We start from the raw sequence: 21,633 nt of genomic DNA on the forward strand, positions 1-21,633 counted from the left end.
AAACTGTCATAGATTAAGGAACATGGAGTTGTTGAACTCATGAATTCTCAGTCTAGTAATTTAGCTACCTGGGGGGCATAAAAGTCTTAGAGTTCGGCTCCAAGGGCTCTGTGATGTAGATAAACCAATGACAGGAAGTCTCATTGGTTGTGGGAATACACATATTACTTACCTAACTATCAAGAGCAACGTCCTTTTTTTGTATCCTTTCCACTTGCACAGCATTTAGCTTATAGCTGATTCTTAATAAATGCTTATCAATTGTCTTAGGAAAATGTTCCAATTGCATTATTTTAAAATTTAGTAACATAAAATCTTTTGGTGTTTTTAGCATCAGAACCCTAAAGATTATTCTAGTTGAATGAGACTTGAAAATAGGCATTTTATTTTCTTTCTTCACTAATCAAAGATTTTTTTTACTGCTTACAATGTTACTAGCACATTGGTAGGAGCTGGAATTACAATTGACAAGACAAGAAATAATCCCTGCTCTTAAAATCTCACATTTTAGTAGACAAAGACAGATTTGTGTACGAATTATCATAATATAGTATAGCAAGTATATTTATAGTACTCTACTAGCAGAGAGTTTCGGGGGGGAGGTGTTGCTGTCTTATTTGTATGGGTCACTGAGGCTGGAAAGGGGGAAGAGGGCATTCCATTTCTAAGGGGCTAAGAGAAAGCCTTGGCTGGGTCAAGTACTTACTATGTAAGATGAGTAGAGGTATCCTATCTAATAAAAGAGAAACATGGTAATTGGCGTACAACCGCTACCCTTCCCATTGGCTAATCAGCGAGATATGCAAATTAACTGCCAGCCAAGATGGCGGCCAGCAGCCAGGCAGCTTGAAACTAACATGAGACTTGCTTGCTTCAGTGATGGAGGAAACCAACGTTCCCCGCCTGCCTTGCCGGCCTCTGAGCCTGGAGTTTAAAAAACATTGTAACAAATATAGAAGCTAAACAAAACCCCAGAAACCTGCTTTCAGTGAGCCGGGATCTCAGAGCTGGAATTGATACAGAGTTTTGATTATAGAACCGAAATAAAACAGATACCTTCTTTCAGCAGCGGATGCCTAAGAGCTGGAGCCTCAGAGCTAAAGCTGGCCCAGAATAAAAAAAAAAAAAAAAAGAAAGAAAGAAAGGAGCAGTTGGGAGCTTCAGTCCCAGCCTGAAAACATCCCTCAGCCCCTCACCCAGACTGGCCAGGCACCCCAGTGGGGACCCCCACCCTGAAGGGTGTGTGACCAGCTGCAAACAGCCATCAACCCCTCACCCAGGCTGGCCAGGCACCCCAGTGGGGACCCCCACCCTGATCCAGGACACCCTTCAGGGCAAGCAAGCCGGCCCCCACACGTGCACCAGGCCTCTATCCTATATAGTAAAAGGGTAATATGCCTCCCAGCACTGGGATCAGTGGAGCCGAGAGGCCTCCCGGCACCGGGATCAGCGTGACGGGGCAGCGCCCCAACCCCCTGATCGCCCTGTGGCTCTGTGTGTGACAGGGGGCGGGGCCACAACCTCCCTATTGGCCCTGCTCTGTTCATGACAGGGGAAGGCGCCCCAACCCCCTGATCAGCCCTGCTCTGTGCCTGATAGGGGGGAGCTCCCCAACCCCCTGATCGCTCTGCGGCTCTGTGTGTGACAGGGTGCGGCGCCCCAACCACCCTCCACCCGCCACGGGCCCTGCTCTGTGTGTGACGGGGTAGAGCCATAACCTCCCCATCGGCCCTGCCCTGAGTGTGAGAGTGGCGGTGCCCCAACCCCCTGATCGGCCCTGCTCTGTGGGTGATAGAGGGCGGCACCCCAACCCCCTGATCCGCCCTGCCCTGAGTGAGACAGGGGGCGGTGCCCCAACTCCCCTATCAGCCCTACTCTGTGAGTGACAGGGGGGAGCTCCTCAACCCCCTGATCGGCCCTGCTCTGTGCATGACAGGGGGGAGCTCCCCAACCCTTTGATTGACCCTGCTCTGTGCGTGACAGGGTATGGAGCCCCAACCCCCCTGATGGGCCCTGCTCTGTGCGTGGCAGGGGGCAGCGCCCCAACCCCCAGATTGGCCCTGCTCTGTGCATGACTGAGTACGGAGCCCCAAACCCCCTGATGGGCCCTGCTCTGTGCGTGACAGGGGGTGGTGCCGCAACCTCCCCATTGACCCTGCCTTGAGTGTGATGGGGCGGTGCCCCAACCCCCCAATTGGCCCTACCCTGAGCGTGACTGAGTGTGGCATTGCAACCTCCCAATCTGCCCTGTTCTGTGCATGACAGGGGGTGGCGCCCCAACTCCCCAATCGGCCCTGCTCTGAGCCCGACCAGGGGCTGCACCTAGGGATTGTGCCTGCCCTCTGCCACCTGGGAGCAGGCCTAAGCCAGCAGGTCGTTATCTCCCGAGGGGTCCCAGACTGCAAGAGGGCACAGGCTGGTCTGAGGGACCCCCCCTTCCACCGAGTGCACAAATTCTTGTGCACCGGGCCTCTAGTTTACTATATAAGATGACTAGTTTGGAAATATTTATGAGTGGCTTTGACCAATGACTCTTAAATAAATTTCCTTGAAGTAGACATACCTTAAGTGCTTTTCCTATCCTGGACCTAATTTTCCTTCAATTATGAATAACTAATTAAATCTATTTAGGTTGGAATGTTGATATGGAAAAAAGTAGGTGTTATTGTGGGTGATGTTATGCTCAAAATTATCTTTATGCCTAAACATTGCATTTACACAAGAGATACAGTATTGCATTATTAGAATTCTTTCTTGTCCTCTAGACCAGTAGTTTCCAAGTAGAATTACCTCGGGAGCTATTTAAAAATATGTTTGGACCTCCACCTCCAGGTATTTGGATTCAGTAATTCCAGAGTTGGCTAGGGTTTCTGTGCTTTTAAAATACATCCATGTTATTCATGCCTCTGGTTCTGTTTTGTTAGTCAGTTTATTTTGTTCGTTAGATTCCACATATAGGTGAGATCATATGGTACTTGTCTTTCTCTGACTAGTTTATTTCACCTAGCATAATAATCTCCAAGTTCATCCACGCTGTTGCAAAGGGTAACTTCCTTCTTTTTTACAGCCGGGCTGTAAAATTTGTGTAAATGTACCACAGCTTTTTCATCCAGTTGTCTACTGTTGAACACTTGGGCTGTTTCCAGACCTTGGCTATTGTAAGTAATAACTGCTATGAACTTAGGGGTGCATATATTCTTTCTGATTGGTGTTTTGGGATTCTTAGGATATATTCCCAGACAGACAGATCTCAGAGGTGAGGGGGTTTGAGGAGACTGGATAAATGAAGGTGAAGAGATTAGCCAAAGAACATATGCATAGCCCATGGGCACAGACAATAATGTGGTGAAGGCCAAGGGAGAGGAGACAGGGGCTGGGTAGAGATGGGCAAAGGGGGAGAATATGGGGGACCAGTGTGAACAACAACAAAAATACACCCATGTGATTCTGATGCACAGCACAGTTGGAGAACAACTATTCTAGTCTGGCCTAGAGAGAAAGTGTTGCTTGCTATAACATATTTGCAGGTAAAAATTTGAATGGAGTAGGGTCATGTGTAATTTAACAGTAACAACCCCATGGGAATAGAACACCCTGAAACTTTAATAGTAGGGAATGCTAAATACTGTAGTATAGACAGCATCTGGTCCATAGATGTGTTTTGAACTTAAATGAATCAAAAAATTGTGAAATCAAGCCACAGAGTACACAAATGCAACTCTTTCAGAAACTAAACTGACTACAAAGGTACAAAAGTGCTAATGGTTGGAGGCCGCCTATAGAGGCAGAGATGGTGGCTCAGCCTCTGACCTAAGAGTTAGTCTTTCCTAACGTTTCACAACATAGCTCAATAAAGTTTATCAGTAACCTGCTATTAATAGGGAAATGTGTATTTGTATTTTCAGGTTATATAATTATCTTAGAATGGAAAAAAGTAAAGAACATATTGAGGATAACATAAAAAACCACTATATAGCTGAAAGTAGTCAAAACCTAGAATTCCTGTACTAAACTATCATAGTAAATTCTGGAGAGCATGTGGCAGTCAGACATGTAGCTCTTCTGATTGTGTTTATTGATAAAGCTTTAAGGTCACCTAGCAGTGAGGTATAGTCATCTAGAGCAGTGGTCACCAACCTTTCAGACCTCACGGACCACCTCTTGGTGACTGCTGATCTAGAGGCCCCTTTCCAGAAACCATAAAGGAACTGTGGTGGGATTGTGCGAGAGAGAGAGAGAGAGAGAGAGAGAGAGAGAGAGAGAGAGAGAGAGAGTCCAAAAACAAAGCTGGGTTTAGGGAAAGGGAGCCTGGGAAAGGAAAGCCTGGTTCGGTTACATCATAAATGTTTCACCACTGCTTCTTGAATTAATATGCTGAAGACTTTTACCTGCAAATTTAATACACACAAAAATGAATTGGTGGTGGAAGAAAGGAATAATTTTAGGTCCAGAGTAGGAGAACTAATAGTTCCCTGTGTCCTACTCTGGTTAGGCACTCTGGAGGGGTCTTGTGTTGAATTTGGTGAGTCACTTTTTAAGAGAAGAAAGGATAATGGCAAATAAAACCATGTCAAACTAGAATCAAGACAGGGAATATTTTGCATGGAGACTGTTTGCAAAGATTATGCAGATATTAAAAGGCTGCCTTGTGGAAGAGAAAGAAGAAATTTAGTCTTTATTGATTTAACCAGATGAGTGGGTTGAAGTTACAAGAAACAGTTTTAGAATCATAAAAGGAAGATCGTTAGCAGTAAAACTCCATTAAAACTTCCTTGTCAGTGGAAATGTAGAGAAAGCTATATAAGTATCCATAGATCTTTAGAAATTTAACAAGTAGTATATGTAATAACTCTTTTGGAATAGAAATTGCCATGATATGTGACATGCGTACCTTTAATCATGAATCATAATGATTAAAATAATGCAAACATCATTAGATATTTTTTAAAAAGCATCATCAGATATTTAGGAGTATATCTGTTGTTCAGTTTGTTGCATAGTACCTGTCACAATTAAACCTTTGCTCCAGAGAATGAAAATAAATAGTATACCTAATCTTGTATTTTGAAGAAAGGTGAAGCCTAACACAAGTACTTCAACCATATCTCCAGTTCTAATAAGAAAAGGAAGTTTATTAGCTGATTCACCTGGGGCAAGTAGTGTCTTGTCTTAATTACCTACCTCAGGGGATTGTGAGATTAAATGAGTCTGTATGTCTAAAGCATTTACCCAAGGAAGTATTCATTAAATAGTTTATTTACCATTTTAAACTTCCTAGAGGCATTATTTGAGAGATTAATATTTTAATCTGAGTTTTAAAATCCAAATATCAGTGATTCTGTTTTCTTCACATGTCACCAACCATTCTTTATCTTAAACTCTCCATGTCCTCTCAAATCACAGCTAATTGTGTAAGGCCTCATTTATCTGGCATTGTTTAAGGGAAATAAAAAAATGTTTGACATAAGTGAAAAGAACTTCTGTTTAACTTCCTGAAATGTAAACTTTTCTTTTAACCATTTAAAGTTTTAAAAACAAATGTATCACATACTTTCCTGCCTTTTTGAAACAAAATTCCTGAACATTATTCTTTTTGATGTGTCATTGTTACATGTATGTACTGGGTGGGGCAAAAGTAGGTTTACAGTTGTTCATATAGAAAATAAGTAATTAACAATAATACAATCAATTAATTCTGTGTTTCACATACTCACAAGTGTAAGCCTACTGTTGCCCCACCCTGCATTTATGATTAAATAGTTGTTTTCATTTATTTTTTTCTTTTAAGGCAGCTATCATTTTTTTCTTGTGGTAAAGCCTTTTCCCCAACCCCTTTCTAAATTTTCATGTCTAATCTACTGTGGATTTGGAAACCAGCTATTACAGCTTTCTAATAGTTGTGTGCTTAGAATGACAAAATGTGTGGAATTTACTTGGAGAAGTATCTAGGGGAGTAGGGAGGGGATTGGTTCATTATTCAGGCTGGATAATGGGTTCATACATGTTTATTACTCCGTTCTTTCTGCCCTTGTACATGTTTGCAAACTTTCATAAGAAAAGGTTTCTAAAAACCACATTAAACTTGTATGTTAGGTATTTGCAGGTCTATGTACATTTATTTCTTATCTTTGTAAGGATTCACAGGAAGCTTAGTAGTATTTATCTTTGGACAGAAGGACTCAGGGGTAAGGGGTAGGGATGTTCATTTTGTATTTGTTATGGTGGAGTTTTATGAATTTTTTATAACCTCCATGTATTATGTTTATTATATATTTGTGTGTGTTTTTCTAGTCCAGAAGAAGGTTCACTTCCTCATCTATAAATTGGAAGTAGTAATAGTATCTAACACATGGGATCGTGAGGCTTGCGTACCTCTGTATTTTAACATTTTCTTGTTTTATTTTAAATACATATTTCAGATGGATAATACTGGGTTCTGTGTGAAGTGCTAAAAGAGAAATGAAAGGGCTCTGTAACAGCTGTTTCAAACTTGTGAGAATTCTTTTTGGCATCCAAATCTGGGCTTTAAGGGTCTTAAGGGTCTCACTAATTGGTGTTTGCATTGATGGTTTGCTTGCTGCCCATACTATAGCTAAGCTAACTCTTCACTCTTATGTTTTATTTTCTTCCCAGAGCCTTACACTCCTTGTTTCTTAAGTCATTATTCCTTGAGTTAAATATTCTGCCCTTTGTTTACCATTATTGAGTGAAACAGAAACATGCTCAACTGCACAATGTAAATTCAATTGTAAATCACCACTGACATACTGGATTCACAATTAAGCATTTCCTGAAGGTGGGTGCCTCTTTGGGAGGCAATTTGATGATATCTGTCTATCGTAATTTACATGTATATACTCTTTGTCATAACAATTCCTTTGCTGGGAATTTATCCTAAAGTTATACTCACATGTGTGCAAAGTTGTATGAAGAAATTGTGGCTGGTGTCTGGGTGGAAGAGAAAAATAGAGTTCAGAGTGGGAGGCAGGCATCTTTTATTGTGTGTGTTTCGAAGTTCATCTTTTCTTTTACCTTATACATTTAACTACGTTTTATGTTAAAGAGAAAAACTAGGGTAAAAAGAGCCTTCTTACCACCTGTGGGTAACATAGCATCTACAGGTTTTACTCCCAGTGCATTTTCTGCGTTATATTTTTCTTCAGGGGTCAACAATGCTGATAGTAGGCTTCATCATTGTTCCAGCTGACTTTGTGTAGGATTTTGATAACCCTAAACTAATCATTCGATAATTGAGTCTATTTCTGATAAGAACTTTTATAATTTCATTACATAAATGTATGCACTTATCTGTTTCAGAGATGCATTTATCCTTTATTTTAAAAAACACACATTTTAATTGATTTTTAGAGAGCGAGGAAAGGAGAGGTGGGAGAGGAGGAAGAGAAACATCAATGTGAGAGTGAAGCATCGGCTGCCTCCTGCATGCCCCTTACCAGGGATCAAACCCACAATCTGGGCATGTGCCCTCACCTGGAATTCAACCAGCAACCTTTTTGTGCCCAGGACGATGCCCAACCAACTGAGCCATACCAGCCAGGGTGCATTTATCCTTTTTAACCTGTATTTCTTATACATACCCATCCTTCACCTCAACTTATTATATTTAGATATACAGGGTGTCCCAAAAATGTGTACACACTTTAACAGTTGATAGCTCAATTTTGAAAATGAAATGTATTTTAATGAACACTGCCTTTACAATTATTCAAAGTGTGCGCATATTTTGGCAGGACACTCTATATGTTGCCAGATTGCTTTCCAAAAGGATGTCATAATTAACATTTAGATTAGTGAAATACAGCAGTACCCTCTTGAGATATTATCAATCTTTTAAATTTTTGCTAAAGTGATACAGTCAAATCTCAGTTCTCGAATATCTCCCATCTTGAAAGATTCGGTTCTCTACCAAGTTGTTCAGGAAAAAAAAAAAGTCTCCATTAATTCTGCAGACAAACCTTTCTTGTTAATACATCAGCATGACAAAAGTCATCTCTAAGGCCACAGAGAGAATGGGCCAATATGACTTTACAGCTAAACTTTGCCTTGCTGACATCTTAGGAAATTGTGCTGTGAACATTTTTGTGGGTTTTTGTTTGTTTGTTTTTGCTTTTGTCACTAGCTAAATGGATGATTAGCACAATTTTAAAACATAATGTGGTCATCAAGAGTGCTAATGTTGCTAAGGGTGTAAAAGAAACAATCATCACAGGCAATTGGAGAGGTAGAAAACTGTTGTTGAATTGGATAAGCAAAAAGCAGTTAACCAGTGACAGCATTTTGGAGGCAGTGATATGAAACAGTGCAGATGCTGCACACTGACTTCCTAAAAGATACCCCTGGAATGAGTGCTGAACGTGATTCCTTTAAGGCTCGTAGGGGGTAGTTTGATAAATTTAAGTGTTTGTTTATAGATTAAACAGTTCCTTAGACATGTATTATATATAAGAAAGGTTAAAATGGAATCATTTGGGGTCTCAATATACACTATTTCTAATGGGAAAAAAATGATTTGGTGTTTGAAAAATTGCTTCTCGAATAGCCTTCCTTCACAAAGTAAGTGTGAGAACTAAGGTTCCACTCACTGTATTTCATTGTTAGACTAATTGCTAATTCACTGATTTCAAGTAAGTCTGAGTGTTGTTGTTTTTATAAACTTGACAACTTGGATCTGCTTTTTTCTCTACATGTCAGATTTTTTTTTTTCTGATTTGCTTCATTGGTTTATAGTTTTTTCTATAATAGGAAATTTTAAATTCCTTATATCTATCTTTTAAAGTTCATGCTTCTTAAGAATGTTTGGAAGGCATATCATCTACTAAATTTTGTTATAGAATGTATCGCTGTTATTTTTTACATTTGTTTTAATTCCACCTGGAGGTTATATATACTAGAGGCCTGGTGCACAAAATTCATGCATGAAGGGGAAAGTTGTCCCTCAGCCTAGCCTGCACCCTCTCCAATCTGGGACCCCTCTCACAATCCAGGACTACTGGCTCCCAACCACTTCTGCCTGCCAGCCTGATCACCCCCTAACGACTCCCCTGCCAGCCTGATCGATGCCTAACTGCTCCCCTACCGGCCTGATTGCCCCTAACTACCCTCCCCTGCTGGACTGGTCACCCCTAACTGCCCTCCCCTGATGGCCTGGTTGCCCCTAACTGCTCTCCCCTGCCGGCCTGGTCCCCCCAACTGCCCTCCCCTGCTGGCCTGGTCGTCCCCAACTGCCCTCCCCTGCCAGCCTGGTTGCCCCCAACTGCCCTTCCCTGCAGGCCTGGTCCCCCCAACTGCCCTCCCCTGCCGGCCTGGTCGCCCCCAACTGCCCTCTGCTGCTGGCCTGATTGCCCACAACTGCCCTCCCCTGCCAGCCATCTTGTGTCCATCACAAGGGGTGGCCATCCTTGACCACATGGAGGCGGCCATCTTGTGTGTTGGAGTGATGGTCAATTTGCATATTACCTCTTTATTAGATAGGATATATATACACACACATATACATCTTGCCTAATGATAGACAAACATCTAAATTGACCATCCCTCTGCTATCCTCACCAGCCAATCAGGAGAGTATGTAAATTAACCCAACAAAGATGGCGGTTAATTTGCATATGTAGGGGCAAAGCAGAGGAGCGAAGACTGAAGGCTCTGTCCAGAACCGCGAAGGCTGAAGGCTCCGGCCGGAGAGAAGGCCTGGGTCCCGGGTGCCGGAGGAAAACCGGTGCCGGCAGCCAGGGGAAGGGAAGGCCTATTGCACGAATCTCTTTGTGCAACGGGCCTCTAATATATATACACACACACACACACACACACACACACATATATACACACATACATACATACATACATACATAGACACTGTATGATAAAAATCTAATTTTTTTTGCAAGGTAAAACTAGTTTTGTGATGATCATTTAAGAAATATTGTCCTTTTCTGCTGAATTAAAATTTAACCTTTGACTTGTACATTTTCTCATAAGTGGTGGAATATACAGGGTAGGGCAAAAATAGGTTTACAGTTGTGAGTACACATAACACAGTTTATTCTTGTATTATTATTTAATAATTATTGTATTATTTCCCATATGAACAACTGTAAACCTACTTTTGACCCACCCTGTATATTTATTTATTCTGTTCCACTCGTCTGTGTGTCTGTTCCTATGCATGTGTCATATTGATTTTAATAATATTTCAGTATCTGGTCAATGAAGTCCACTTTTGGTTTTCTCCTTTTCAGTTTTCTTGGTGGTTCTTGGGCTTGCTCCTTCACAGCTTTAAGATCTTATATTGACATTTTAAAATCTGTTGGGGTTATTTCTTTTTTTTTAATTAAATCTTTATTCTTCAGATTATTACATTTGTTCCTCTTTTTTCCCCCCATACCTCCCCTCCTCCCAGTTCCCGCCCCACCCTCTGCCCTCACTCCCCACCCACTGTCCTCATCCATAGGTGCACGATTTTGTCCAGTCTCTTCCCGCATCTCCCACACCCCTTTCCCCCCTGCTGGGGTCCAACCCCAGCAGGTCCAGGGGTCCCCAAAGGTGTGGACGGAGTCGGCGAAGAAGGAATGACACGGAGACAGTGTTCAGTTGATCAGCAGCCTAGCCAGGATCTCCAGCCAGGATCTCCAGCCAAGTTCTGGTCTGGATCTCCAGCGAAGTTCTGGTTAGGATCTCCAGCCAGGTTCTGTGTCCATGTTCTCTTGCTAGGTTCTCCAGGTTCTCCAGCCAGGTTCTGTAGCCATGTTCCCTCCCTAGGTTCTCCAGCCAGGTTCTGTCCAGGTTCTCCAGACAGGTTCAGTCACCAGGTTCTAGTCAGGTTCTCTTGCCAATTTCTGTAGTCAGGTTCAGTCCAGGATCTTTTGCTATGTTCTCTCGCTAGGTTCTGTCTCTAGGTTCTGAGGCCAGTTTCTGTCCAGGATCTTTTGCCATGTTCTCTCCAGCGAAGTTCTTCTGTCTCTAGAGAACGTTCTGTGTAGGTTCTGTGCCAATTTCTGTCTCTCTCCGTTCTGTCTTCTTACATCTGTATTTATACCAGTTGATTCCAATCCTATCAATCTCTATTTCAAAGGTTAGGGCGTTTCTTATCTCCATTCCAGGGAGTAAAGATTATGTAGCTTAAGCATGATTGTTCATAGTTAAAGTGATTAATTACCCACCTGGCACTTAGTTAAGAGGTTTTATTCCCTCCCTAACTTCAGGGGAAAATCCCTACCTGGGGAAACAATCTTTCTCAGAGACCTTGGTTAAAACACATAGTGCCAAGAAGGTGAGCAAACATATTAGGAACAGTATGCCATATATGCCAGGTCCTTTGAAACAGCAAGGATGGACCGGCTCCCGGCATCCCCCCAAGAATAGTCAGTCCATTCCCTTTCTATGTCCCTGATTCTATTATAATCACCAGTTCATTCGTTCATCAGATTATTTATTCACTTGATTCTTAGATTCACTTGTTGATAGATGCATATTTGTTGTTCATAATTTGTATCTTTACCTTTTTCTTCCTCTTCCTCTTCTTAAAGGATACCTTTCAGCATTTCATATAATCCTGGTTTGGTGGTGATGAACTCCTTTAGCTTTTCCTTGTCTGTGAAGCTCTTTATCTGACCTTCAATTCTGAATGATAGCTTTGCTGGATAAAGTAATCTTGGTTGTAGGTTCTTGGTATTCATCACTTTGAATATTTCTTGCCACTCCCTTCTGGCCTGCAAAGTTTCTGTTGAGAAATCAGCTGACAGTCGTATGCGTATCCCCTTGTAGGTAACTGAGTTTCTTTCTCTTGCTGCTTTTAAGATTCTCTCTTTGTCTTTTGCTCTTGGCATTTTAATTATGATGTGTCTTGGTGTGGTCCTCTTTGGATTCCTTTTGTTTGGGGTTCTCCGCGCTTCCTGGACCTGTAAGTCCATTTCTTTCACCAGGTGGGGAAGTTTTCTGTCATTATTTCTTCAAATAGGTTTTCAATATCTTGCTCTCTCTCATCTTCTGGCACCCCTATAATTCTGATGTTGGTCCGCTTGAAGCTGTCCCAGAGGCTCCTTACACTATCCTCGCATTTTTGGATTCTTTTTTCATTCCGCCCCTCCAGTTGGGTGTTTTTTGCTTCCTCGCATTTCAAATCATTGACTTGATTCTTGCGCTCCTCTGTTCTGCTGTCGGGAGTCTGTATAATATTTGTTATTTCAGTCCGTGTATGCTTAATTTCTAGTTGGTTCCCCATCATAACATCGAGGGTCTCATTAGTTTTCTTGTAGATCTCATTAAGTTTATCGGTGGCTTCTAAACAGATCTTGAGAGACCTTAAAAGTGTGGTTCTGAACTCTATATCTTCCATTGACAATTTTGTCCTGTTTCTTTGTCTCCGCATTTTGTTATGCTTTCTAGGTGCACCCCCTAGTGGTCTTTGTGCGCAGTCTTGTAGTTAAGCCTTGATTGTTGTAGCTAATACCAGGGAGGGTTTGACCTCCAGGCCAAGTGGCTGTGAGAATCAGCTGTGTCTGCAGTGAGAGAACTTCTGTCCTCTAGGGAGGTGCTAATCTAGCCTTTGCCTGAGGCTATCTGGCAAATGCCTCTGTGCAGGGCTTGGGCGGGGCGGGTCGCACAGGATCAACTGGGTGGGCCGGAGAGAGCAGTTATGGCAGCTCTCAGTCCTGTTCCTTGGGGCTCTGCCTCTCTGAGGCCCAGCAACCGCTGCAAACCTCGGAGAGAAAGCTGCACTCGCTCTGACCAAAGCCAGACAGTCCCGCTTCTCCCTTTTGAGTCTGGGTCCCTAAAGACTCGCCCGTATCTGGAGCTCAGAGTCTGCGACTCCCTCCCGATTGAAAACGCCAACCGTGCCCTCCACCGCCAGCCCGCTCCGCGCACTCCGCACCTCAGAATTTGACTTCAGCACTGCGCCTCCTCTGAGTGTCCGTATGCGTTTCTCTTTCCTCCTAGTTGTAGGACTTCCACTCAGCCAGCGTTCCTGTGGTTCTGGGTGATGTCCGTTCTGTCTTTTAGTTTCACTTTTGAAGTAGTTGTTCAAGGCAGGAAACTCCGGCGTTAACCTATGCCGCCATCTTGGTTCTCCGGGGTTATTTCTTGATATAGTTATTCATACATATGGGGAAAAGTTATACCATGAATGAAATATTTTTCTAGGTATTTCCTGCTAAACTAGGGTAAATTTTTATTAATTGTAAGTGTATTATATCACACCTCAATTTATTGTTTTAATTTTAGTTTTCTTTTACTAGAATTGTTTGAGTTATCTGTATCCCATCAAATCATTAGCAAAAGATGACTTTTTTCTCTTTCATTCCAGTACTTGTGTGTACTATAGTCTTCAAGTCAGTGTTGAATTATAAAGGACTTAGTGGGCTTCCTGCTCTAATTCCTAATTTTATTCATTTGATTTATTGAATGAGTAATAACATTTATATGACTAAAATAATTTTGAAAGTTTCCTGTGAGCAGTCTCCTTCCTATCCCGCCCCTATCTGTCCATTTTGCACCCTGTTTTCAGCCTAACCACTCTTGTTGGATCCCTTCCATAGATCATAAAATTTCCATATAGAAGTAATCTACATGTACATTTCTCTCTCTCTCTCTCTCTCTCTCTCTATATATATATATATATATATACACACATATGTGTATATATATACACACACACATACATACACACACACATATGTGTGTGTGTGTGTGTGTGTATAATCTTAATTTTATTTGAAATAGTTTTAATGTTTTGCTCTCCAGTTGCTATTGTTCTTTTCCCCAAAAAATGTTTAATTTTTTCTATTGTTTTTCATAAGAGTTTTTATTGAAAATAGTGGCTGAATTTTACCAGATGCCTTTCTAGCATCTGATATTAATCATAAGATTTTTTTCCTCCTTAATATGTTGGTATATTGGCTTATGTTGAACCATTCTTCCATTTCAGCAATAAATTATAACAGTATAACTTTTTGGATATGTGGCTGGACTTTATTGTCTAATTTGATTTTTTTACTTAGAATTTCTACATTTAACTTTTAAGTGAAATTGTTTTATGGTATGTTTTGTGTACTACCTTTATTAGATTTGGTATTGAGTTATTCTGACTTCATAGAATGAATTGGAACATTTTTCTATGATTCAATACTATTTGAATTATGTTCTTGAAAGATTAAGAATCTGCTGAGAACCCACCTGGCCTTGATGTCTTTTTCTGTAGTAGACTTTTAATTATCTTTAATTTATGGTATTTGGTTCTACTCTGTTTTATAAATGTCTCATAATCTCCTTTAACTGTTCTTTTTCTCTGGAATTTTTCTCTAATGAGTCTCACCTCCCTTCACCTTGGTTTGGTGCAAGTCTTATTCTAATCTTCACATAACAGCTGAGATCTCATTCTGAGAAGTTTTCCCAGTTCTCTATAACGTAAATTAATTTCCAATTGTTACTCTCATAAACTTTGTATTTTTAGTGTATTCATATTATGCCTGTTACTAGTTGCCTGGTGCACGGATTTGTGCCCATTGAAGGAAAATCAAGGGCACGTGGTCTGAGAGCCGCGCTGCATGCCTGGGGAGTTTCCATGTTCCTGTGAGCCACTGAGAAGTTGCTTGGGGAGTCTGTTCCGCTCCCCGCAGCTTCCTGAAAAAGTATTTCCAAATGTCTCTTCTATGTCCAAGGTTGCGCCTTGCTGGCTAGGAGGTCCCTGGTGGATGCCTTGGGCCTTGTTGGATGCTTTCCACCGCTCAGAGCTGGATAAGAGACACTCTGAGGTGAACAATACAATGTTGGGAATTTTGGGTGGTGGGGGTACTCTGTTGCCCACACCTCCACCCTTCAGATCCATCTCTCTGACTTTTACCTCAATTGTCAGTTGCCATCTTGTGGCCACTGTTATATTGCTGCTTTCCTCTGTAGCTCAGGGGCAATAGGTAAGGGATGAGATTTGATCTCGATGCCTGAGGCAGAGTTCCAGGAATCTGGCAGTGGCATCAGGCTTGTCCTGGTTACTCCGAGTGTCTGCACTTCAGCTGTTCTCTGGATATTGTAACTGCAGACTTATGGGGTACGAGGGATGTAGCAGTGTGCTAAGCAGCAGATGGCCGGGGAGGAGCCCAAGCCGGGGCCAGGCACCACTCCTGCTGTGCCTGCCACCACCACTGCAGCTGCACTCACCAGCTGTGAACCCGGCTTCTGACTGAGCTGTGCTCCCACTGTGGGAGCACACTGACCACTAAGGGGCAGCTCCTGCATTGAGCATCTGTCCCCTGGTGGTCAATGTGTGTCATAGCAACTGGTCGTTGGGTCGTAATGGTCACTTAGGCTTTTATATACATAGATTATAGGTGTGTGTGTAACTACTTTTTATTTGTTCCTCCCCCATCCTGTCTAATAAAGAGGGAATATGCTAATTGACCCTCACGCTGTTCCAAAGGTGGTGGCGCCCACAGCCAATAAGGAGGGAATATGCTAATTGACTGCCACACCCTCAAAGATGATGGCGCCCACAGCCAATAAGGAGGGAGTATGCTAAATGACTGCCATGCCCTCAAAGATGGTGGCGCCCACAGCCAATAAGGAGGGAATATGCTAATTGACTGCCACACCCTCAAAGATGGCGGCATCCAGTCCCCTCGGTCCCATTGGGGCAGCAGGTGCATGGTAAGGCCGGGCCCAGCTGCTCTGCGCGCCTGCCTCTAGAGTCTCCCAGCCCGCTCAGCCCCCCGGCCACCCAGGGCCAGCCTGAGGTGCAGGCAAGCCTCAGATGGTGGCTGTCCAGTCGCCCAGGGCCACCCAAGGCTCAGGTAACCAGGGCCGGCCGAGGCTTGCGCTGCCGGCAGTGGCAGCAGCAGAGGTGTGATGGGGGTGTCGCCTTCCCCTGATCGCCGGGTCACCTCCCGCCCCTGAGGGCTCCTGGACTGTGAGAGGGGGCAAATCAGGCTGAGTGACACCCCTCCCCCCCGCCCCATGCACGAATTTCGTGCACTGGGCCTCTAGTAGTTTAATAAGCTCCTACATTGCTGGGATCATATCTTACTGATGACCTTTTGCCAATGCCAGCCTACCTAGCTACTTCATTAGCAAGAGTGAAAACTGTATATTGACTAGTAATCAGTTTTGTGGCTTGGTGTTGCTGTTTTGTCTAGGAAATGCAATCAGCAACATTTTAAGTAGATTTCTTTGTACTTTGTATCTGCTTTTTGAGGACAGGTATTTCTTAACTCAGCAAGAAAATTAAGTACAACAGGAACTTCATTAAAGCCACAATTTAAGATACCAAAATGTGAAAGGTTTCTAACTTTACCCTGAACATTTTGCATATATCATTAGTCACTGTTAGACATTTTGATCTTGCTTAATATAGTTCAGTGCTGAATGTGTATTTTAATGTACGAGTTTTTGACATCAACATTTTTAACTTTCATCTAATTTATAATCTTAACTTCGAGTTAATGGAAATATTTGTCTCTATAGATTGTGGTTTGAAACTGCTAGTAAGTTCAGGCAGTAATACATGATCTTTAGCTCCTAAACCATGAATAGTAGGTTTCATTTTGTGTTAAGATCTATGTCTGAATTGAAAGGGGTCAAAGTGTCTGAATGGAGAATAAAGTAGTAGAATGCTAATCAGAAAATGAAAGTACTAGACTCAGTCCTTCCATTATTAATGTACACTATATTCTGTAATTTAAATGCATTGTAGGTATTCATTGTTTTTAAAATTGGTGGTAATAGCCCCTGCTACTCAATAGTTTGTCAAGTATTTCATCACCACTATTTTGAGAATGTTTCAACTTTGTGTAGCTTGTTGAATTAGCTATCTGTTATCCCTGTTTGATTGATGAAGAAATTGAGACTTAGAGAAATAAAGTCACTCAACATTAGGCTAGCAGTAAAATAAGTAATATATTTGGAGACCCCAGAATCTACCACACAGTTAAGACCTTTAGCTGCAATCATGCTGTGGTATGATTTTGTTTAAAGGACTCTGCATAAATGCACTGATGTTATTATCAAAGAGTTACCTTGAATGTCACTATTATATATATATTAGGATGGTGTTTGATAACAGATGAAAAGGCGTTTGATGTTCATTACCTTTTCTAAAAAACATATTTTTATTGATTTCAAAGAGGAAGGGAGAGGGAGAGGCAGAAACACCAATGATGAGAGAGAATCATTGATTGGCTTCCTCCAGCACACCCCACACTGGGGATCGAGCCCACAACTGGGCATATGCCCTGACTGGGAATTGAACTGTTGACCTTCCGATTCATAGGTCAACACTTAACCACTGAGCTATGTGTGCCAGGCTCAATACTTTTTACAAGTGAATAATTTTGAAAGCTATCACTAGTACTTTTCTATTTTTAAAATTTTGCTTTAAACCAGTGTCTTATTTCAAAATAATTTTAAAGACATGATTAACTGATGTTAAATGTTCATATCCTTGAGTTATATAATTAAATTTTTAATTCAATACTTGATTAACAAATAATTCTGGATTTTCTGTCTTTATTTACAGAATGGTAAATAACGCTGATCATCTCTAGAAAGGATATTGCTTCACCTCATGTAAAGTATGCTCAATTCCCTCCCAGTGGTGTAAGTATCTAGTCCTTCACTTAATTTTTGTCTTCTCAATTATTTTTAATAAAGTTACAAACCATTATGATTATTATTAAAAGAAAGATAGCAGACAGAAGAACCAAGATGGCAGCGTAAGGTACAGACCTGTGCATGCTGCCTCCCACAACAACATTGAGACTACCAACTATAAAACAAACAGTTTTCATTCAAAACCATGGAAAAGCTGGCCCAGTGGAAGCTCTAAAACTGGAAGGAAAGAAAGAAGAGCATTGAGACTGAGTAGGTTGTGCAGAGGCTCCAAGAACGGAGGTATGGAGTCGCACGCCAGGCAGACTGAAACTGGATGCGCGGTTTTTTTCAATTAGAAGGGGTTGCAGACTTTCGAGTCCACTGAGCTGGTTTGGGGCGGAATTCTGAGGCCGCAGATCACTACGGGGAGAGGCGGAATGGCCTTGCAACGGGCTGGAGAGTGAGAGTGGCTGTCTCACGGAGCTGCTCGCTGGCACTCGGGGACGCGAGACGCTGAGTCACAGAGAGGTGAGGAGGCATGGAGACGCCATTGCCCCTTGCTCCACCCTGGTGATTCCCGGGGACCCCGCCCTACTCAATTTACATCCCCACCCAAGCTGTGCTAGTGGCACAAAGAGAACCACCAGCACTTTTGCAGCCCAGCCCAGCAGAATGCAGATTTCAACTCCTCAAGAAGCAGAATCAGGTTCGGAGGAAGCCGGAGCCAGGCCCAGCTGGGCCGGCGACGTAGAACCGCTGTACCAGCAAACGCACAGGCAGGGCCACCAGATCCAGTCTCACATGGGACGCAGGGAGACGGCAGACAGACAGTCTGTGCACTTGGTAGAAAACGAAATCCAAGCAAGCATACCAGATATTCAGCCACCAGGAACGCCGGGAGATTTTGTCCAGCAAGGAGCCACCCAACAAAGGACAGAATGCCAAACTTCGTGTTGCAGAGACGGCCCCCGTGAGGCTGAGACGGCCCCTGTGAGGCCGAGGTGGTCCCTGTGGGGCTGGGACGGCCCGTGAGAGGCTGGGATGGCCCCCATGAGGGAGGTTGCGATGGCCCCGGTGGGGTTGAGACAGCTCCTGTGGGGTTGGGACAGCCCCTGTGGGGTTGAGACGGCCCTGGTGAGGTTGAATCGGCATCGGTGAGGTTGAATCGGCACCGGTGAAGTCGAAATGGCCCTGGTGAGATTGAATCAGCCCCGGACAGCCCCGGTGAGGTTGAAACGGCCCTGGTGAGTTCGAAGCGTCCCCAGTGAGGCTGAGACGGCCCCTGTGAGGCTGAGACGGCCCCGGAGAGCTTGCGACGGCCCCAGTGAGCTTGCAACAGCCCCGGTGAGGTTGAAACGGCCCCTGTGAGGTTGAGACAGCACCAGTGAGGCTGAGACGGCCCCTGTGAGGCTGAGACGGCACCGGGCCCCTGTGAAACTGAGACGGCCCCTGGGAAGCTGAGAAAAATACCACATGAACTCACTCATTTATGGATATTAAGGACCATTATACATTGATGAACAAAAATGGATACAGAGGCAGAGCAGCATTGAGCAGAATGTCAAACTACAGTGGGAACCCTGGGGAGGGTTGGCGGGGGGGTGGGGGGGGCGGAGGTAGGAGATCAACCGAAGGACTTATATGCATGCATATGAGAATAACTAATGGACACAAGACACTGGGGGGTCGGGGAAGCCGGGGGAATGTCAAGTGGAGGGGGGGGAGACATGTGTAATACTCTTTGTAATACTTCAAGAAATAAAAAGAAAATGATAGCAGACATTTGTAGATTGAAAGAATTTTTTTCATAATAATGTGGTAGTTTCTTTGGTGAATTTTCAAATCTATCAACTTTCTCTTTTACAATTTCTGTTTTTAACTTTGAAGTCTGACATTAAGTTTTAATTGAACATAAAATTACTCTGCTTATTATTTTAATCTGCTTAACAGCCTAGAAACATGAAATAGATATTTAGCCATTTGAAAGAGCTAGTGTTAGATGTTAGATTCCTTGTGACAAGCAGAATATTAGAAGCATGTTAACCTTAATACTGCCTTTTATGTGCAAACTCCTAGCACCTTAACCGTTTTCCTTTACCTACGGGGGATAAGCATGTAGTTAAGCCTGTTAGCTAATGTAGTTGCTAGCTTTTCTTTCGAGTCAGGCAAAAAATACCAGTACAAATTGAGATAGTGGTTTATGTTGAGAGGTTATTTTGTGCTAGGATATGAACTGTAACCACTAGTTCATATTAAATAGTCCTCTGAATGAAAGTATTCCGGGAATTTCAGATATTAGAGAAGATAAAGTATCTATTAGCTCATTAAGTGCATCTTCAGAGTCTCATACAGAGTGCCTTTAGCATAAGTATTTTCTAAAATTTGATGCAATCTCTGTATTAAATTCCTTCTGTTTTGGTTGACAGTTCTATAATCCAGTAAGTAGACATTAAGATGGGTTTTCTTATTGTTTAGGTTTTTCATTAAAATTTCCTATTCCTCTCATTGATGCTATCATATATGGAAAAATTTCTGGAATAGGCCTAGAAGATGTAAATTGCAACCTGAGTCTATGCTAACTAGTTGTGTCCTTGGGAAGTGGGAAGGCACTGCATGGCTTTACATAATTCCCCCCACGCCTACTACTTTTTTTTTTCTTAACCATTTATTTTAAATGGCTATTCTTATAGCCATTAGAATGTAAGCATCATGAGGCCAGGATTTTTTGCCTGATATGTTCCTTGTTGTATCCTGTGTGTCTCATACAGGGTCTGACACATATCAAGCACTCAATAAATTTTAGCTGGATTAATGATTTTTGTCTAAATGGTCTCCAGTTCTCTGATTCCACACTTAAATCTATATCTTCCCCCTCTATAAACTTGTGTGTTTTAATTGAATTTTCCCCCCAAACTTACAAAGAAATCTCAGTCTTAGTGGTGATTTAAAATATCTATTAAAGTGTGATTGACACATTGGAATATAATCCTGTTTTTCTCAACATCTTTTTATTATATTATTATCTACTGTCATAGCCTCTAGTCGTATGCTTTTATCAGTTCTCCTATTGGTTTAAATTATGGAATCATTTTACCATACTGTCAAGCTCAGTCCCTAGTAAATCTTCATTTCTTCTTGGCATTTTCTTAAGACTATCACTCCTTTGATGCTTAGTATTTTTTTTTAATATATTTTATTGATTTTTTACAGAGAGGAAGGAAGAGGGATAGAGAAGAGAGAAACATTGATGAGAGAGAAACATCGATCAGCTGCCTCCTGCACACCCCCTACTGGGGATGTTCCCGCAACCAAGGTACATGCCCTTGACCAGAATCGAACCTGGGACCCTTGAGTCCACAGGTCAACGCTCTATCCATGAGCCAAACCGGTCAGGGCTGATGCTTAGTATTAATTGTGAAAGAGGATAATGTAAGAATGCTATAAATACTAGGTGAACCAGTTAATAATGCGGATTTTTTTCAATAGATGGAGTTACACATATGTTGATATATATGCGATTTGGTATGTATGCTATTTTGTTGTATGGATAACAAGCATCAAAACTTCGTATATCAAATTTTCTGAAGGTGTTAACATCATAGATATTTTTACGTTTAAAAATGTCTAATTTCGTGCCAAAAAAGAGCATTTGCGGTAAGTTTTAATTCATTACTTTATTTTGAAGAAAAGTGCTGCTGAATACTTCGGGAAGCTTATGGTGAACATGCTTCATCTCAAGATACTTGTGAATGCGGGTTTAAACGTTTTAAAAGTGATGATTTCGATGTGAAAGACAAAAAAACGTCCAGGTCAACCAAAAAAGTTTGAAGACCAGCAATTACAAGCATTATTGGATGAAGATGCGTGTCAAACTCAAAAATAACTTGCAGAAAGATTAAGCATTGCTCAGCAAACAATTTCCAATCATTTACAAGCAATGGGAAAGATTTTAAAGGAAGAAAAATGGATGCCACATCAACTGAACGAAAGACAAATGGAAACCCGAAAAGTCATCAGTAAAATGTTGCTTCAATGGCA

The 21,633-nt window shown here is 42.2% G+C and overlaps 1 protein-coding gene across 12 annotated transcripts in view; it reads left to right on the plus strand.

The window, feature by feature from the left end:
- Nucleotides 1-21,633, plus strand: part of HMBOX1 (homeobox containing 1) — a 204,360-nt gene that overhangs the window by 64,180 nt on the left and 118,547 nt on the right. For all 12 annotated transcript variants that reach the window (XM_081092879.1, XM_081092876.1, XM_081092880.1 and 9 more), the window contains exon 2: nucleotides 17,522-17,601. In XM_081092879.1, coding sequence (XP_080949005.1) covers nucleotides 17,579-17,601 — 23 coding nt within the window. In that variant the 5' untranslated portion in view covers nucleotides 17,522-17,578. The remainder of the gene's footprint in view (nucleotides 1-17,521; nucleotides 17,602-21,633) is intronic.

This window comes from Myotis nattereri, assembly GCF_964212035.1.
Source record: "Myotis nattereri genome assembly, chromosome: 5".
In the NCBI taxonomy this organism is placed as follows: Eukaryota; Metazoa; Chordata; class Mammalia; order Chiroptera; family Vespertilionidae; genus Myotis; species Myotis nattereri.